Below are 19,142 nucleotides of genomic sequence, written 5' to 3' on the forward strand. Positions count from 1 at the left end.
GAAAGAGAACATATTAAGCCACTACCAACTCAGGCAAGCAATAATTTGAGCTCTTTGGTATTCAACAGATTAGGATTTGAAGAAGTTTTGAAATGAAAGATTGAAGTCATGAACAGTCAGGAAGCCCAAACACTAGAAAAGGAAAGGGAATATGAAGATATTCCTGGAGGCTAGGGAGGAAAGACAAACACAAACCAGGTTTTCCCCAATATTTCTTAGGGACTGCCTTTAGGGAACAGAATAGTACATAGTGCAGATATTCTACTGGAAATCTTCTACCAAGAGAACCCTAGAGAACTATAAAAAAGCAGAAAGGAAAGAATAAAAAATATAAGAGAACAGATTCTTCCTATAAGTTTCTCTGATAAATAAAAGATAGAGATCATAGAGATACACACAAAAATTCAAAGTGATGAATCTAAATTAAAGCAGGAACTATAGAAGGCGAGTTGAACTTTTACCTGTCCAGGTAACTAATGATTTAAGCCTATAGGATGCTTAAGTCCTATATATGCTTAAAATGAATCTTTACTTCTTCTGCATTTTAAGTTAAAAAAGTTCTTCCACCATAATTGCACATATTCACATCTTTCTAATATTCTGAGTAAACCTATACCACTCCAACTTTTTAATAGCTCAAACCAAGAAAATGAAAATGGACTTGCCCACCTGTATGACATCATTTCCAAAAGCCCATTACAACTGGGAACACCCAGTAAGGGGAAAAATACCCAAAGATGACACTACTTTGCCACAAAGATTAAATAAGACTATTGGTAAGTTGGAGGAAAAACTATTAGCTGCCACAACAGTTTTAGACCTGGGTGATGCTGTGGGCAACAGGACACCCTGGAAAGCTAAGCTTAATTAATTGCAGTATAGCAAAGCGGGTTCCTTAACTTCTCTAAATACTATATTTCCTATTCTGTAAAATGAGAGTTTATATGGCTCTTGCAGAGTCAAGTGAAACCGCGCATGCAAAGCTCTTTGCACAGCACCTGGAGCAAAGTTGGGCATCCAATAAATAGCCACCGATGGCATGAGCCGTCCTTCTTATTAATAATTTACCTGAGCAGCCTTGGCAAACGTTGGCCCATGGTAGCGGCCACCGATGCGCAACACATCCTCCGTACAGTAAAAGAACTCTGAGAAACCGTAGAACTCGCTCTTGTTGAAGTCAATTGGTGACTGGTAGATGCCATTCAGCGAGGCCTGGCTGGTGTTGGAGCGAGCAAGCAGGGGGCGCAGCATTGCCCCACAAGTCGCCCAGTCCCCTTTTCCTCGGACATGCAGGACCTGCTTGTTCCTCTCCACCACATCTGTGAGTCCCACAGGCAGGCACGGGTCCAGAAATGGATTGTCAGGACTCAGACCTGTCTTCTCACCCAGCAACCTACCACAATGACAAAAATAAAACACATCACAACTGCACTCAATCTACTCTAAGAAAGACCTAATTGAAGAAACCTGGTCTAAGAATGTGCTTCACAGACACCTTGTTATTGTTTGCATGACTTCCCTAGAAACAAGGATGGAATATCACCAAGTAGCTGAGTCACATAAACATTTAACTTAAGCAAATTCAATTTAGCAGGAAAGAGCAAGAAAGAAAAACAGAAATATGGCAGTGATCAATTTTGTTCAATCTTTTAGCCAGCATGTATATTTCTCAGTGTAAAGTACAATTGGAGATGTGAAATCTGCTATTCTCCATCATGCACACTTGCTTCTTAAAAGTGCAAAGATCTCATCCTGCTGAATGTGGTTCTAATGTTTAAAATAACGACTGGGAAAAGGCTAAGTGGGAGGGGCTGGGGGAGCTTCCTGAGGAGCGGACCATGGCAGTGGTGCGGTGTCAAAGGCTGGCAACAGAGAGGTACACACACCAGACTCTGAGTGGGAGGGAAGGGACAGGTTTGAATCCCACCATGGCCATCACACAGTTCTGGTTACTGAAGATCCCCACTTGCCTAGCAACAGTATTCTCCTTCCTAAAGAGATTAATATGCAGATCTTGGCAAGGTCAAAAATTAAGTGGAGATCAAGTAGCTTTGCCAACTGCAGTTAACTAATGCACCCTGAAGAGACAGGTGCTGAGGAGTGGACTTCCTGGGATGAGGATGCACACACCAGTATAAAGACTGAAGAAGGGAATGGGACTGTAGCAACACAACAAAATGGGCACACTGGAACCTATTTTAAGGATGTGACACCAAACTATAAGAAAATCATTATTAAGAGAGAACCTGTAAGTTTTGACATCTCAGGAAGCACAGGTTTCTCTAGAAGATTAGCAGCTACACAAGATGAGTAATCACTCATCTGAATTAGGTGACTTGCTTCCATGGCAAGAAAATGCCAGTGCATGGGAAGATGACACAGCTCGGCAAGGTCTGAGGCCGCAGAAAACAGCAGACAGAAAAAAAGAGCAGCAGAACAACAAAGGAAGAAAATGGAAAAGGAAGCACAGTGGCTAACAAAGAAGGAACAAAACAAAATTGGTGTGAAGCCTTCATAATAACAGCTTGGATACCGTAGTGTCAGCAGGAGTGATCTGAGCACCACAACCCAAGCAACAGTTGTATGGATTTAAGAGTATTTTGGAATACAAACACACTGCTTAATTTTAATGCATTTAGCAATTAATGCACGATAACAGAAGTCTCCCAAAATTTCTTAAACTTACTTGCAAAAACAAAAAAGACTTATGAGACAATAGTTTTTAACATGCTCCCAACATATGATAAGTGTTATAGAAAACTGGGATATACCAATACTTCTGTAAATGGAATATATCAATACCTTCTTAAACGTGTGTTTCTAGCTAAACAAATAGGGGTAAATAATTGTGTGGTGGAAAGAATTCTGCCATCTATTATGCTTTCCTCCAGTATACATAATGATAAAATAAATTTAAATGCTAAAAAAACCCCACAACTGTCTGTACATTATGGTCTACTTTATCTGATACTCAAATGAAAAATCAGTGCTCTGGCCCATGCTAGAGGAAAAACTGGCAGTTCTGGAATTAATGAGATAACAATTTAAAGGTCAAATTTGCCCTGGCCAGTGTGGCTCAGTTGGTTAGAGCATTGTCCCATAAACTGAAAGGTCGCAGGTTTGATTCCCAGGCTGGGCACATGCCTGGGTTGTAGGTTCAGTTCCCAGTAGGGGTCTCTCTCTCACATCACTGTTTCTCTCCCACTCTCTTTCTCTCTCTTCCCCTCCCTCTAAAATCAATAAACATGTCCTTGGGTGAGGATTTTTTTTAAATGGTTAATTTTAACTACACATGCTTTTTATCTTTTAAGTGCACTATGGAACATAACTCCTGCATAAAATGCAACTCCACTATATTAATAATTCAACAAATATGTCATGAGCACTTCCATGGCTGCACAATTAAAATTAACAATTTAATCTCACTTAATCCTGTGACATCTGAAGTGAGACACAGCAAGAGGTCGCCACAATAAGCTGCTGTACTTTTTTATGAGTCCTAATAACAATGATTAGAATGCACTCTCATCCAGACCAACTAATGGCGGGTCTCTAAGAGATGCTACCCATTGGCAGGGTGGTCAGAAAAAAAAGAGAAAGCAAGAGTGTATCTTAGTAGGACATGAATATTTCTAATATCTGCAACCTGACAACATTCTGTTTCAGAAGCACACATCCCATGTCAAATGTACCTGTCAAATGTACCTGTTTTTGTTAAGAGTCTCATTCAGCACAAGGTCTTCATAGCGCTGTCGGGCAAAGTTGCCCCCAAAACCCAGAAAGGTGGTGACGTAAACCCTATACACATGTTCAGTGTGTTGCACATCACAACCCAGGTTGAATTCAGCCAGCAGGATCTTTGCAGCTTCTTCCTGTAATACAATGTGAAGAGAAAAAAGGGAATTTTAGTTTAGGTTGATTTCCAGAGAGCTATGACATTGCTAATACACCAGACTTCATTTGTTATGACTACTCTTTAAAATACCTTGTGGCATTCTTTCATCCTCATAGCACTATTTTAAACAAAAACATAAAATGACAAGACTGTACAAGAAAGAACAAATCAGATGCTAAACACCAAGGCAAAGACTAAAACACTCTTTGTAGATTTATAGAAGGAGGCAGAATCCTTATATATGTTGTCATGTTCTTGCATGGGCTTTTCTCATTTTCCAGTACTCCAAAATGGGAATGTACTGTTTTTATAATTATAAAAAAAAAATCCTTTGATAAAAATAAATTAAAGGAATTTGAGAGATCATCATGAGATCTATTCTATGGCCTTTTCTAAAACTATTCAAGAAGTCCTAATGTTCCCTGTGATAGATTTGGAATTGGAAAAGTTCAATTTTATTGTACCTCCAATGAAAAGGTGTTCCATCTATCTACCTATTTATTTATTTTATTTTTAACTGGTAATGAATATGAAGTGATGAAAACATTTTGGAATTCAACAATGGTGGCTGCACAATTTGGTGAATTGAACAAAAACTTCATTAGGCATTTAGGATTATTTAAGTTTTTAGAAGTGCTATTGTATTATTCCTCATTGTTTTTTTTCCTTTTTTTATCAAGCACTAAGATCCATCTTTACAATACATTATATTGTTATGTATACAACAATCTGTTGTTTGAGAGCATATTTCTATGCCAGTGCTGCTTTCTAAATCTGCACACACAAAAAAGTCATTCATCTAAGACTCTAAGGCCCAGTGTCACCTGTCACTTATCCCTTTGTATCAGAACCATGCCTTCATTTTACCTGCTGAATACATACTAACAAATACAGACTAAAAAAGTCTCACAACCTAGTAGTTCCCAAAATCTTGGGACTTTTTGGCAGATCACCAAACCCAAATGTCCAACAATCTTGTGGGACAGACACATGTGTTCATCAGATACTTCAAACTCAACATACTCAAAATTGGACTCATTGGTTGTAGGATTTCAACTAGAGACCATAAAGATGCTCTCACCCAAAGCACCTGGACATCCTGGTTTGCTTAGCATCAGCCCTGCCCTTTCCCTTGTGGTCTCTCTCTCAGGGCCTGGGCTCCTCACCCTGCCAGTTAGTTCTCTGAGCTGGACCCTCGGAATCACTGGCCAGCTCCCCTGCCCTACCCATACCACCACATTACATTGGTTTTTCACTCCAAAATGTCCCAAATTTGTCCCTTTCCTTCCATTTCCACTTACATTGTCTAGTTTAACCCCTTATCACTTCTCATCCAAGATTCCCTGACCTACATTTCTTTCTTTAACGCCAAAATTATTTTCCTAAAAAATACATTGATTGGATCGCAGCCATACAATTAACATAGTCACAAAATTCAGAGCTGGGAAGGACCTTCAGGGTTTAATTATTTCATAGATGATGACACTGAGGCCCATATGAATCTTTGCTGATTCCCTGCTACTTGTAGATATGAAAGCCAAATCCCCTAGCATGGCACCAACAAATCCTCACGATTTAACTTCATCTTAAGTTCCTGGCCTTACCTTTTACCACAATTGCAAATCCTGTACTTCAACAGGCTATTCACCATTCCCTGGACATTCTGGGCTCTTTGCTTTTTCTGTACCTTTGTGCATCTTGTTTGCTCTATGCAGATGGCCTTCCTTCAACCTCTAGTGTGCAAAAACCTATCATCAGCCAAGGCCCAGGTGAATGGGAAACAGTGGAAGCTGGCATGGCTCCTATTCAAGCCTTGCAGATGCAGTTGACCCTACCAGTTCACACACTGCCACAGCTTTGTTTAGACCAGAAGTTCTCAACAAGCATGATTTTGTAACCCCAAGAGACATTTGGCAACATGTAGAAATACTTCTGATTGCTAAAATTGGGAGTTGGGGGTGGGGATGTTACTAGCATTTAGTAGAGGCCAGGGATGCTGCCAAACACCATATGATGCACAGGACAGTCCCCACAACAAAGATTTATCCAGGCCAAAATGTCAATAGTGCCAAGGATGAGAAACCCTGGTTTATATCAACTTACAGCACTGCCATGGTTTGCCCATTATTGCAGGCTCTCTCCACTGATAGATTACAAGCTTTTGGGCCAGTGTAACATTTCTCATTCCCTGAATGTAATAGGTACTCACAAGTGTCTGTATTTTTTTTCCTATCTATGATAACATTTCTCCCTCAAAGTATATTCTTTACATTTTAGTCAGGTAAGGGATATTATAAGAATGGCATTTTTGGTAAGGAGAAGGGAATAAACTTAATGAACAAGTATATACCAAATACTGTGCTCTGGGGTTTATATGTTTTACTAAGTTTAATTCTCAGGCAACCCTGAGTATTAGGGATATAGGTAGTATATAATTACTAAAATGTGTTAACATTTATTATATGCTTGACAGTTTGCTTAGTGCTTTACACACGGTGGTATTTCATCCTCACAACTTTATGAAATAGATATTATTATTCTCTTTCTACATATAAGGAAACTGATGTTCAGAGAGAGAACACAAGCTAGCAAATATCTGAACAAATATTTATACCCAGGCAAGTTGGTCTAAATCCAAAGACAGTGCCCTTCTTTTTTAAATACTGACATTCTTAGTGACTCTCCCTAAAAGGTAAAATACCTGTTTTGGAGGAAGGACGGAGACTGAGGTAGGAACTTCATAAGCAATTTGAAGAGAGGCTCCTCCCATATCCAGTATTCCTACTGTCCTTTTGCGTCCTGTTGCCAGCTCCTGGGGAGCTTCAGCATCTGATTCTGAAATAAACAAGGGAATGGAAGGGGTCTAGTAATTTAAAACCAAAATAAATCAAAAAGGAAAAAAAAACCCAAAAAACAGAAACCCCTTAAAAAATTGAAAGCAAACAGAAGGAAATTAATCTAACTATATCAACTGTGTATTACACAGTGAATTATTTCAAGTGACTTAAAACATGGTATCTTAATAATATTCCTTATAGAGTATATTTAATAACGAAAGAAACAAATAAATATATTAAACCACATTCTAGGAGTCTTATTGGCAATATTATTGATATTATTTTAAAACCATTAAACATATATTATGGAATAAAGCAAATAAATATTTATGTTAATATCTTTAGAAACAAATATTCAGCATAGGAGAAAATGGGTAAAAGTATAAAATCAAAGAAATTAACCCTATAACCTTAAACATGAGTTGTAGATATCACTATGAATTCATGGTTTATTTTTTTTCTTCCTGAAAAATACGTATTTCCTAGACCTAGAAACAAGGATAATCCAGGAGCAATGAACATCCCTGGAATTTATTTTTTTAGAAATTTTATTTATATTAAGAGGGAAAGGAAGGGAGAAAGAGAGGGAGAGAAACATCAGTGTATGAGAGAAACATGGATCAGTTGCCTCTCACATGCCCTCAACTGTGGACCTGGCCTGTAGCCCAAGCATGTGCCCTCGCTGGGAATCAAACTAGTGACCCTTTGGTTTGCAGGCTGGAGCTCAATCCACTGAGCCACACCAACCAGGGCCATCCCTGGTACTTAGACCACAGCCTCTCAATATCATTTTCCACTAAAAGAAACCAGGGCTCCTTTAAAAAAAAATAGCATAGGAAATACAAAACTACTGACATCATATTAAAAGGATACAAGAGCGAACTTAAAGGTACTCCTCCTCATCAATGATGGTATATTTTGAGCCCAAAAGCATAAAAAAAAATAGTGGTATGATGGACTGTAATGCATCAACTACATTAAAATCTATAAGTTCATAATAATACTGAAAATAAACTTCACTGGTTACCTTCGGAAGATGCTAGGGCACCAACTCATTATTTTAATAAATAAAGGGAAAGAATCAAGGATTTAGTCTGTCTTTCCCATAAGAACTGTATTTCAGGATAACCAAAGAGTTGATGAAGAAGATTTCACTTTATAAAAATTCCAGCTGTTAAATGCAGAAGGAATGACAGAATTAGCAAAATCATCATTTTGCATCTTCCAGGGAAAAAACAGATCTAAGCAACAAATCATAATTGGCTACTAAACCATTAGGTGAAAAGTGAATGGGGAATTTTTATAATAGATTAGATCAGTCTGACGACACCTGAACCATGAGTACCTGATCAGTCTTAACATGGCTAAAAGTGAGACAGCCAGACATCACAACCAGACTCTTCATGTGATGCAGGAAGAAACACTTAGCACCACCTATGCTTCATTCTTGTGAAAAGAATTGAGTTAGAGTCTAATAAAGCTTCTATATCTAATCTCCAGTTTACAGGACATATAAGGGGATGAGAAACATGTTAAAGACCCCCAGAAGATACAGTCAACCAAATTTAGAACATGGCAAATTCATTCTTCCAAGTGACTAGTTGTTGTTGTTGTTGTTTTTTTTTAATGAATGATTTGAAAAAAAGAGGTGGGGAGACCGTTAACTGTTATAAGATTAAGAGAGACATATCAATCAAACGAAATTTGTGATCCATGTTCAGATTCTGATTTGAAGAAAACAGATACAAATAAATATTCTTGAGACAATCAAGGAAGTCTTTATCTGGGTATTAAGATGGTCATTACCTATTAGGAACTGTTAATTTTGTTAAAATATAAAAATGGCATTGCAGGTATGTTTTTGTTTTGAAACTCCTTATCTGTTGATGTATATATTAAGGTCCATGAAGGCAAAATGTGTCTGGACTTTGCTTTTGAAAATCCAATAGGAAAGCTCTTTCCAGCTGGTGCCACGCCATGGTCACCTTTTGGAACAACTGGCGTAAGCACCACAAGACAGGGGCTAGAGAAAGCCCTACCACAAGCAAACGCAGGAGCTGCGATGCCCGGCTGCCAGCACTGAGACTGGCCCCCAGCGCGTACTCGCAATCCACCTGTGTACCAAGCTGTGAGGCTGGACGTGGGCAACCTCTCCTGGGGTTCAGAGTGCTGTACACACAAAACAGGGATTACTGATGTTGTCACAACGCATCCCACAGCAAACTGGTCCTCACCAAGACCCTAGTAAAGAACTGCATTGTTGGGGAAAAGACACAATAAAAAATAAATTAAACAGAACAGAAAAGAGAGCTGTATTGTGCTTGTTGACAGCACTGCACCCGCCCACAGTGGTCTGAGTCCCGCTGGGCACGGCCCCGGGGCCACAAGAAGGGGGCCAAGCGGACTCCTGAGGAGGAAGAAATTTCAAACAAAAAACCACCAAAGAAAATTCATACTAAATACAATGAAAGAAGAAAGAATGCCAAAATCAGCAGTCTTCTCGAGGAGCAGTTCCAGCAGGGCAAGCTTCCTATGTGCATCCTGCAAGACCAGGACAGTGTTGCCAAGCAGATGGCTCTGCGCTGGAGGGCAAGGAGCTGGAGATGTGAGGAAAATCAAGGCCCGGAAAGGCAAATATATCCTCCTCCCTCCTATCTTAGCTCATGTAAGAAAGGTGTTTATTGTCCTAAAATAAACCCAATAGGAAAAAAAAAACCTGTGTGGAGGGAGTGTAGGGACAAAAAAAATGGGAATATGTTAGTAAATGTTGAGTCTGGGTAACAGATTCATCAAGGTTCATTTCATTATTTACTCTACTTTTGTGATAGTTTGAAACTTTCCATACTAAAAAGTTAAAAAGAAATAAAAGAAAACATATTAGGCTGGCAAATGAAGCAACCTAAGCTTTAAAAAAGAAAAATATAAAACGCTACTGATAGGGTATGATTTAAACCCTCAGCCCTTAATTAAAGAACTTCATAAGAAGACAACGTTACGTACTCACCATCCTCATGGTCGAATCTTCCTAAAACAAAGTTGATTCCAATCCACGCATAAACCCCTAAGAGAGAAATATACGAGTAAAACCTCTCGCTCAATCCTCTGCGGCCACACCTTGCCACACACCTCTCTCCCCAGGACTGCTCTTATTCTCCTTCTTGGAAAAGATGCTGATAGTATTTTACTCCACACACATGGATTTAAAATCTTTTATCTTGTGATGTTTTTCCTTTTAAAACCATCTGAATTTCTAAATTTCCTACAATGAATAGAAATTATTGCGAAGAAACAAATGTTAATAAACAAAGTAAATCTTGGAGTTCTGGTTCTGGACAAGATGGAGTAAACACATTCCACCCAGCCTCCCCACTGAACGTAAGTATAAACCCTGGACAGAAGGTAGGGGGAGGCTTCTGAGAACTCTGAAAGTAAATGATAGTAGGCACGCTAACACAGAGATCAGAATTTAAAGAACCAGCAAACCAGTAAAGACCTTCCCACTTTTTTCCCTCTTATATCGCCTGGCCTGCACTCAAAAGCAGCTTGATTAGAACGAAAGTACACACCCAGTGTGGACAGAAAGAACTGGCTTGCTTTCTGTTCCAAGAAGGCAGAACGAGGACTTCACGAAGTTTAGTGAGAGTGGGGAAAATCCCTTGCTCTTTTTTCTTTATTTTGTTCTCTCCTACCAGGCAATCCTGCAGCTGCAGAAGTAAATGTTGGACAGGTCCCTAAAACTCTTGAGGGGTGTGAATCCTTCTCTCTGACCAGAGGAGCTGTGCCTCAAGAGTTGCAGCAAATCCCTAATGCTTACTTTTCACCACCTCTGTCCTCTACCACTTGGCCCTGGATGCAGATGCAATCATGTGAATGCATGGTGGAGCAGACAAATTAAAACTCTAGCTTTCTGACTGGAACACCATAAAAGTAAGCCCTGCGGAACCAGAAAGTGTCAGGAAAATCGTGGAAAGAAGGGAATAAAGTGGTGTATGAACTCCTGGACTCACTTCCAAGCTATATGTGCATGGATCTGACTGTAAACAATATATCAAAGGTTTTGAGAACTGAGGTAGGGGCTAGGCAACCAATCTGTATGGGCTATGCCCAGGTTCTAGATTGGCCAACAGCTGGCACACGCATGGGACAAATCCAAATAGCAGTGCCATGGCTTTGAAAATGAATGAATAGAATCACAGCCGGTAGAAGGCAGGTCAGAACTTGAGTCCTGCTGGCCAGGTCAACTGTCTGCTCAAATGCACATCAGTATTCTTCTTATGATTGAAACAAGACACAGAGTCTCATAGTATTATATTCAAAATGTCCATATTGCAATATAAAATTACTTGGCATACAAAAAACTAGGAAAATCTCAAACAATAAGGGAAAAGATGGTCAAAAGATTCCAACCCCAACACGAGAAAAAGATGCCAGAGTTATCAGGCAAAGATATTAAAGCAGCTACATAACCAAGAAATAAAATCAGTCTTATAATGAATGGAAAGACAGAAAGTCTCAACAAAGAAACAGAATATAAAAAGAATTAAATGAAAATTTTGGGACTGAAAAATGTTGAAATTAAAAAAGGACAACTTTTCCCTTATGTAGACTGCAACTAGAAGACATAAAAGATCTTCTTTTTCAAGAAATGAAAATATAATTCATCATACAGGCCACATTTGGGCAACATGAGGAAACTCGCTCAGCTCTACCCCAAACTACAAACCCAATAGTGTGGGGTTTTAGGAGAGCATCAATACTGCTTTAATAAGTGCAATAACGGGAGAGCGCATAACAATACAAAAGTAACTCATCCCAATCCATCCCTGAAATTAAAGTTTCCCCTTACTTTAATAATTTGCTTTATATCTGAATTTGACAAACAATACAATCCCTGGATGTATGTATGTTTTCAAAACTACATTTAGCTAACCAAAGATCCATTTGGAGTCACCATTCATTAAATACTAATACATTCTTATAAACATAATCCTTAGCACAAAGTTAAGAACATATCAATTTATGTCTTCTAGAAGCAGCATTCTAAAGCAGATACTAATACATAGTATGCAGATAATCAAATAAACTAGACAGCAGAATCAAGAAAATTATTGTTAGAAAAAGAAAAATCAGATATATGGAGTAATCTAAACACCCATTAGAGAGACTGTCGTGATTGGCTGGGAGGTGAACCAGCGCACCCCTCAAGGCCCAGTACCTTCCTGCTTCCCAGAGATCACTTCTGCCTGAGACTGTGAAAAGAGGAAGTCAAACTCCAGTGGCAAATCTTTCACTAGATCAGCCAAGACAGCCAACTGCTTCCTGCAAGAAAGAACCAAAAGTTAATCGTTAAATTCTCCTCTCACAACAGCCTCAACTTAACCTTCTACTTAGCCTTATTTTGACCTCACTGTTCACCTACCCATTCCTTTGTCAAGCCCTGCTTTTCTTTGGTACCTCCTTGCATTCCAAAGGTTTAAACTGCCTCCAAAACATAGCCTCATACTTAAAAGGCAATATGGTAAGAGTAATACTTTTCTTTTCTATGATGTTACAATTCAAACAGTGTTAAGAGATGAAACCATGGCTCTATGCCTCTCACAGGCTGCATAAGCTGCTGGAAGTTGAAGCAGTTTCGCAACCTGTTAAAATAGATATAATGACATTTTTCCTAACTGCTCTGAAAGGAAGCTGCTAAATTGAGGAACACAATCTTCAGAAACAATGCCTCACTTCATCACACAAGAAGCACTGTCAGGTCCACAGGTTTCTCATAATCCTTTACATGAGCTTACAGTAAAGTTTTTAATCTCCTTTTCCATATTTCAGTTAAATTTTCTTCTTTATAAAATCTTATCATTTGAAAATCCCATATCAGGATCAAAATCCAAAGGTCATAACAATTTGGGAATAATATTTGAAGCTTAGTATCTATAGGATTGTTTTTTCCTCTAAAGTTTCATGTTATCAGTATTATTAGATAAAGAAAAGCAAAGAAACAAAGCTAGAAGTAATACAATGAATCTAGAGAAAATGTTGGTTAAAAATAAGCCCAATTATCTTGGATTTTAAAAATTACTCATTACAAAAATATTCTATTAGTGCAGATAGTTGTCAGCATGACTTAGTAAGGAATGTGATTAGCACTTCGAAGTGAAGAATTACATTTAATGTAATAACCTTCCAATATAATGTCAAGTATAGTTTCTAAAAAATGCATTTTATACATATAAAATTCATGCAATATGAATCTCACATGGAGAACACAAGGAGCTACTTTTCCCTCCCTATTGGATATGCTTCTTAACTTCCCAAAGAACAGGGCTTTGCTGATTTGAGTTATGATATGGAAGAATGGGCACCGACATACACTGCTATTTGGAAGGTAAATTACTGGTACAACCTATCGAATGGGCAATCCAGAGCTATACATCAATAATTTTAATGTGCTTAACCTTTGACCCAGCTATTACACTCTTGGAAATTTACTACAAGGAAATCATCAAATAAAAATACAAAGAGGAAGAATACTGCAGCATTATTTATAACAATGAAAAACTGGAAATAACCTAAAATACATATTAGGAATTTGTTGAATAATTTATGGTGGTACATCCACACAATGTAATACTATAATGATGTTAAAAGAAATGAGGTCAATTTATATCTACATGTATTGACATGAAAATTGATCCAATATACATTGAGTTCTAACAGGTTACAAAACAACATATGATATGCTACCCATTTTGTTTAAAAAAAAACACTAGCTTTCATTTTGTAAAATGAACTTTTAATGGCAAAACGTTAACTACTAAAACTGGGTGGTGGGTAAGTAGGGATTCATTACATTTTTATCTCTACTTGTATATATATTTGAAATTTCTTGTAATAAAAAGAGTTGTTTTTTCCCTTAAATATCACCGTGTATTACCTTTGTATTTTTTAAGGGTTCTTCCATTACAAAATAAAAAGGATGTGGAACAAATTTATTTTTTTGCCAAAGAAATAAAACCTAGTGCCAATAAATTCAAAATACAATCCACTGCTTTAAATCCATTTTGAATATCACTCACAAATGCTAATAAATTAGCAAAACATTATTTATACAAAATAGGTTTCTGCAGTGACAGGTACACTAACATCAACAACTACAGTTGCCGTAAGGGTAGCAATGATTTCATAAGCTCAAGATAGATCTAGGCATTAGAGAGGTGATCAGAAAACAAGTTAAAAGAACAGAAGAGTTCTTTAAAAATCCTTAAGGTAAAATAAATATTAATATTCAGAGCTTCCAGGCTAAATGGGGTAGAGCTATGTAGTGGGTTTTGTCAGAATAGAATTTCTCTGACAGACAGGTGGTGCTGAGCAGGCCGGGAGATGAGGCAATCCTCTCCTTCGCTCCGCACACACAAAAGGTGGCCAAACCACCACCCTGCTGGTTGACTGTAATTTTTGACCTCCAACTCGGCTTTTCCTCTGGCCCTCCCATCCTGCCCCCTCCTTCGCTGTGAGTCATCAGGCTGTTCGCAGACTTCTGATGTGGCACTACCTGTGTCATCTATACTCTTCCTGGGTTTCTAAAATTTTGAACAATGTAAGTATTACTTATGTCAAAAACAAAAATTCTAGAAGAACTATATGCACAACCAATGGACATGGACTAAAAGGGGGGGACAAGTGGAGGGAGGGGGGCCACCAGGTGGAGGGGAGCAGAGGGAAGGGAAATTGGGACAACTGTAACAGCATAATCAACAAAAGATATTTTTTAAAAAATTCTAAACTGCATGCGCCGTATGATTGCAACTTGTAGAAATCACATACCGATAGATATACAGGGAGAAAGGGAATGTGGCAAAATGAAATAGCTTTGATAGAGTAGTAGGATTATAAGTTTTTGTTTGGATTGGTTTTTTTGTGCTTTGTTGTTTCTTTTTTTTTACTTTTAAGATTTCCTAATGATATAAGGTTGCAGGTATAATATTTCAAAGTCTGGTTTTAAAAACATGCAAAAGAAAACCCAAAAATTTTTTTAAAACCAAGATATATGGGAAAATAAGGAGCTAGAAGGCCTCTCATGTTGACAAATGGCTGTATAAAATGATCTGCTTCTCAACAGTAAACCAAATAGTAAACCAGTAACTGCATGTCTAAACAGAGGGCATGTCCGATACAAGCAGCATGGAGCTCTACAAGTATGGCTGAGGTTCTGTCGTTGTTGACCAAGTATACAAATGAAACTCTGTGGAAAAGGGAACTGTTATTTATCAGGAAAAATTATTTAAGCTAATAAAAAGTGCCTGATGCCTATGATACTATGTACATTCCAGAAGAATGGATTCTAAGTTAAGGGACTCACTTCCCTCCCATGATCATATCTGTGGAGGGGTCAGGGAGGTAGGTGTTCAAATGGGAGATATTACAAACAAAGAGGGGTCTGACCTAAGTACAGCTGCTGCCTCTTCATTTTCCTCCTCTTCTAGTGAGGAAAGAAGGATCAGATGGCAAGATGCCAGGCTAACCTGCCAAGGTCAAGTGGAAAAGGCTTGACTGGCTAGGGTTGAAAAACTGGTATAAAACAATGGAGCCTGAGCTTTGCAAGTAGCACCAACTATGACCAGGGAGCCAGGCAAAGTTACAGAGAAAGCAGCATTCCTCCCAGAGCCTTCCTACTAGCCCCCAGGTACCCACCCGGTCCCTCGGGTGACACTCTTACTACCCTTCTGTTATTATGTTCCCCCCTCTAGGTACCTCATGATCCAAATTTAACCCCAGCACCACAGCTTCAAACCCTCAATCAAAACTAAGAATCACGATAGCCATCTCAGATCTATGTGGATCCCAAAGGAGCAAATGACATGACAGTGTGAAGAACTGATTGTGAAATAATTGGGTGATGGAGGATCTGCTCTATTTCTGAGCAAGGAGTCTTTTAGTGCCGCCTGTCAGCTCTGTGGTGAAGCCACATCCCATCTTCAGACCAGGGAACCACAGAGAACACGCAGGAATCAGCCTTGCAACTCCTTTGCCAGCCATTTTCCTGTGTTTCTCAGACCCTGCATCTCACCTCTCAGGAAGAAGCCTCATGCCCGCTGTGCAGAGAATGTAAAGGGGGGTCTCCTTGTGCTTCTTCACAGGCACGTGAGCAGCGGCAAAGCTCAGCAGAGGACGAAGGTAATCACTGGCATGTTCAGGAGTATCTGCCATGGCAGAGATTCCTTAAGAAAGATAAAGTACTTTCTTTAAAAAATAGATCACATACACTCAGAAGACTGATACCCACAAGGCTCTGCTTAAGGTCCTAAGCCTTTCTTTATTCAAGGGAGGGAGGCAGTGAATGAGATGTCCCTCCCATTATCCAGAACCTAAGAGAAAAGGGTAGCATGCTTTCCCCAGCTTCACGTCTCTCCTCTCTCACGCGCATAGCAGATAAAAGAGATTGACAAGAAATAAATTCCAGTTAGTACCCGGCTTGATTTTTTTCACCACTGGTTGGCTGTTGCGGTCTCTCATCTGTTTGATGTCCAGCAAGTCATGTGGGTTTCCATTATGTCTTGGCCAAAAATAAACAAAAATCCGGGACCCACTGCTGCCACAGTCCACAACAAGTCCATAATTCAGGTTTGGGTCTTCAGTGTCAGTAGCTTCAAGATCCCCTACTCGAGCCAAATATCTAAGTCAGGGAAAAAAATTCAGTGTGAAGAAAAAGCCAGGTCCACAAAAGGCACCACCATTTAATTCACTGTTTATGAATTAAGGGTCTAATGTGCCAGCACATTATGGGTCCTAACAAAGGAATGAAACATTATCGACCATATGTACTGATGTGTATGAGGCAACTATTGGTCTGTTTGCCTAGACGCCAAGGAAGTTAGAGAACTAAAAGACTCCTCCATACTTGGGGCAAGTTCGGAAACTGGCTGGGGTAACAAATCTTTTACCAAGCATTAAAGAGTGGCTAGGCTCAGGTAAATAACTGGTTTTTGTGTTATAAGCCACTAACTTCTGGGGTTGTATGTTTTACACTCTAAATAACTAAAACAATCCTAATAACTTCTCTTCTATCTATTTATCCTTTCCCTATATAAACATAAAGAATACTACAGAATGATATAGCACACTTAATACGTTTGTGCAGTGACATATTTATGAGACTTTTTGCTTTGCATTTTAAATTGCTACAATTGCATTAATAAACATGTATTTCATAAAAATAATTATTATTCTTTTCTATAATCTTTTAAAAGTTGTAGCTATAAAAAGAATGTTCATAAAATATGTAGTACAGGGCATAAAGAAGACTAATAAAACAATGCCTGCATACCTAACACCCAGATTAAAAATCAAACATTACACTGTAAAACAATAAAAGCTTCTAGTCTGTAAGACAGCACTTTGTGTTGAGATTTTCTTAGATTCTCATCCCAACACATCTGACTGATAGCAGGAAGATGAAACAAGTAAAAGATGTTACCAGCAACACTGAGGTTTGAGTCTCAGCTCTAGTACTTTCTATGCTGTGTGACCTCAACAAGTTACTTAACTTCTCTCTGACTGTTTCTTTGTCTGTAACATAAGGACAGTGGAATCTCCACCCTCAGAGAGACTACACATGTCGAGCAGTTGGCACAGGACTGTGCTGCTGTGGCCACTGCTCTTATCACATGATAATATTGGGAGAGAAAATAATAGAAGACTCTGGAGAAAGGGGCTAAAAAATCCAGAAAGAAAAGAAGGTTAAGAGTTGGAAAATACTTCTGATCACTGAGGCTTTAAATAATATTAAAATCCCCTCAGAGACTGAAGATCTGAAAAGTACAAACTCTGCCTCCTCTTCAAAGGGTTTCACATGAAAAGAAGCCCCATAAAAATGGCTTTTAGCTTATTATTCAGTAAAGGAGAGCTTTTTCTTGGTGCTAAGAATATACGAGGCCTGTCCAGACGGTATCCAGCCATGTATATGAAAAATAGAGACATTTATTGGAGAAGATACATGATACAAGAAACACTGTTCACAGGACAATGATGCCTCAGTCCCCTCAAAGTAGGCACGTTGGGACCTCACACAGTTCTCCCAATTGCCATCAGCGGCCCCATCGTATTTTCCTGAATCTCATCGTCTCTTCCCTTTCAAAGGTGACGTTAGTTTTGGGAAAAGTCAGAAGTCACAGGGCGCCATATCTGGGCTGCAGGGGGGCTGAGTCATCTGGGTGATTTGATGTTTTGAAAAAACAAACTATGCACAAGAGACATGTTGTCGTGATAAAGCTACCAATCACCAGTTTGTGATCTGCAGAATAGTTTTCGCGGAGGAATGTTCAAACTTAACGCAAAATTTGATGTGAATGTGTTGCTGTGCTCCCTCAGTCATTTTGAATGCGATGGCCACACAGTACACATGCTCACTCAATAGCGTCTACCCTCCCCAATGACTAGTACAGTACAGTGAAGTCATCACTGTTCAGGCAAGTGCATTCCAGTCCACTCTCCTTAGCGGCCAGGTGACATCAATGTCGCACAAACAGTTCTCATTATGTTAACAATGGCTGGACTTTTTCCGGACAGAGCTCATGTACTGCGTGGTAAACAGATTAAAATTTTGTCTTCTAAATAATTGAGCTAATAATTGAATAAATGCCCTGAAAGCAATGCTGTGAATTTTTCACTTATTAGAGCTAAGCTCCCTTCCTTATAAGATATGCGTCCTCCTCATCCCCAAGACCCTTACACAGAACTCCTCAGGACTAGGTTTTGTGAGGCCTGAAGCTAATACAATGGGGAGGGAGGGTGGAGGGTCTTTTTAAGGAAAGATTCAACATTACAAATACAAAAATGGCCCATGCAAGTGAGGGGCCTTAAATGGAGGTATCATTAGCTCTGTAGTAAATCCGCCTTTGACCAGAACACTAAGCCACATGTCCTGCCTCTCAGAAGTATGTTCACTGGTTGTTTCACATTGCTATAGAGACCACAAAGTTCCTTACTTTGGACAGAAAAGCAAACTTGTTAAAAGAAGAACATGTAGAAACTGTTCTAAAATCTAAAAGTAGAGCTGAATACCTTTCCCATTCTACAATGCAAAATGTGTTTTTCAAAAAGAGAAGATAGCAACTCTCTCCGTGGAATATATCTGCGCCCTTCCCCAATTCCTTCCCCCAGGTGTGTTTTTCCTTGTCTCCCTCTGTCCTAAGTCCCAAGGCCCTTTCCTTTGCCTCTGTAACTTGTTTCCTGGGCCCATTTCTCCTATGACTCACTTCTTCTACCTCTGTAACTTTCTAAATAAACTTTCTCATAGAGTTCGAAAAAAAAAAAGTAGATATATTTGAGCTTTAATATAATGCTGTAAATTATTGCATAGCACAGGGTCAGGTAGAACTTGTTTCTTGATTTGATATGAGAGCAGCTTATGGGAA

The 19,142-nt window shown here is 38.9% G+C and overlaps 2 protein-coding genes and 1 pseudogene across 4 annotated transcripts in view; 2 read left to right on the top strand and 1 right to left on the bottom strand.

Annotated features, from left to right (window-relative positions):
• Window positions 1–19,142, top strand: part of COX15 (cytochrome c oxidase assembly factor COX15) — a 65,897-nt gene that overhangs the window by 26,846 nt on the left and 19,909 nt on the right. The window contains exon 10 of one of the 3 annotated variants that reach the window (XR_016511210.1): window positions 15,477–15,533. The exons of 1 other annotated variant lie outside the window; for it this stretch is intronic. Coding sequence is in view for 1 of the 2 variants with exons in the window: in XM_090277843.1 (XP_090133969.1) it covers window positions 15,477–15,536 (60 nt within the window). In the remaining variant the exon portion in view is untranslated. Of the gene's footprint in view, window positions 1–15,476; window positions 16,383–19,142 lie in introns of those variants that run through there. One more of the 3 variants, XM_090277843.1, reaches the window with a different exon arrangement.
• ENTPD7 (ectonucleoside triphosphate diphosphohydrolase 7) overlaps window positions 1–19,142 on the bottom strand; it is a 42,271-nt gene that overhangs the window by 4,478 nt on the left and 18,651 nt on the right. The window contains exons 4-10 of the mRNA XM_090277846.1: window positions 16,197–16,402; window positions 15,797–15,947; window positions 11,948–12,051; window positions 9,737–9,793; window positions 6,597–6,730; window positions 3,706–3,872; window positions 1,069–1,393 (exon numbers count right to left, since the gene is read on the bottom strand). Coding sequence (XP_090133972.1) covers window positions 1,069–1,393; window positions 3,706–3,872; window positions 6,597–6,730; window positions 9,737–9,793; window positions 11,948–12,051; window positions 15,797–15,947; window positions 16,197–16,402 — 1,144 coding nt within the window. The remainder of the gene's footprint in view (window positions 1–1,068; window positions 1,394–3,705; window positions 3,873–6,596; window positions 6,731–9,736; window positions 9,794–11,947; window positions 12,052–15,796; window positions 15,948–16,196; window positions 16,403–19,142) is intronic.
• LOC150009868 (receptor-binding cancer antigen expressed on SiSo cells pseudogene) lies at window positions 1,847–2,518 on the top strand (annotated as a pseudogene).

Source organism: Furipterus horrens, unplaced genomic scaffold, assembly GCF_987537825.1.
Source record: "Furipterus horrens unplaced genomic scaffold, mFurHor1.1.pri manual_scaffold_5, whole genome shotgun sequence".
NCBI lineage: Eukaryota > Metazoa > Chordata > Mammalia > Chiroptera > Furipteridae > Furipterus > Furipterus horrens.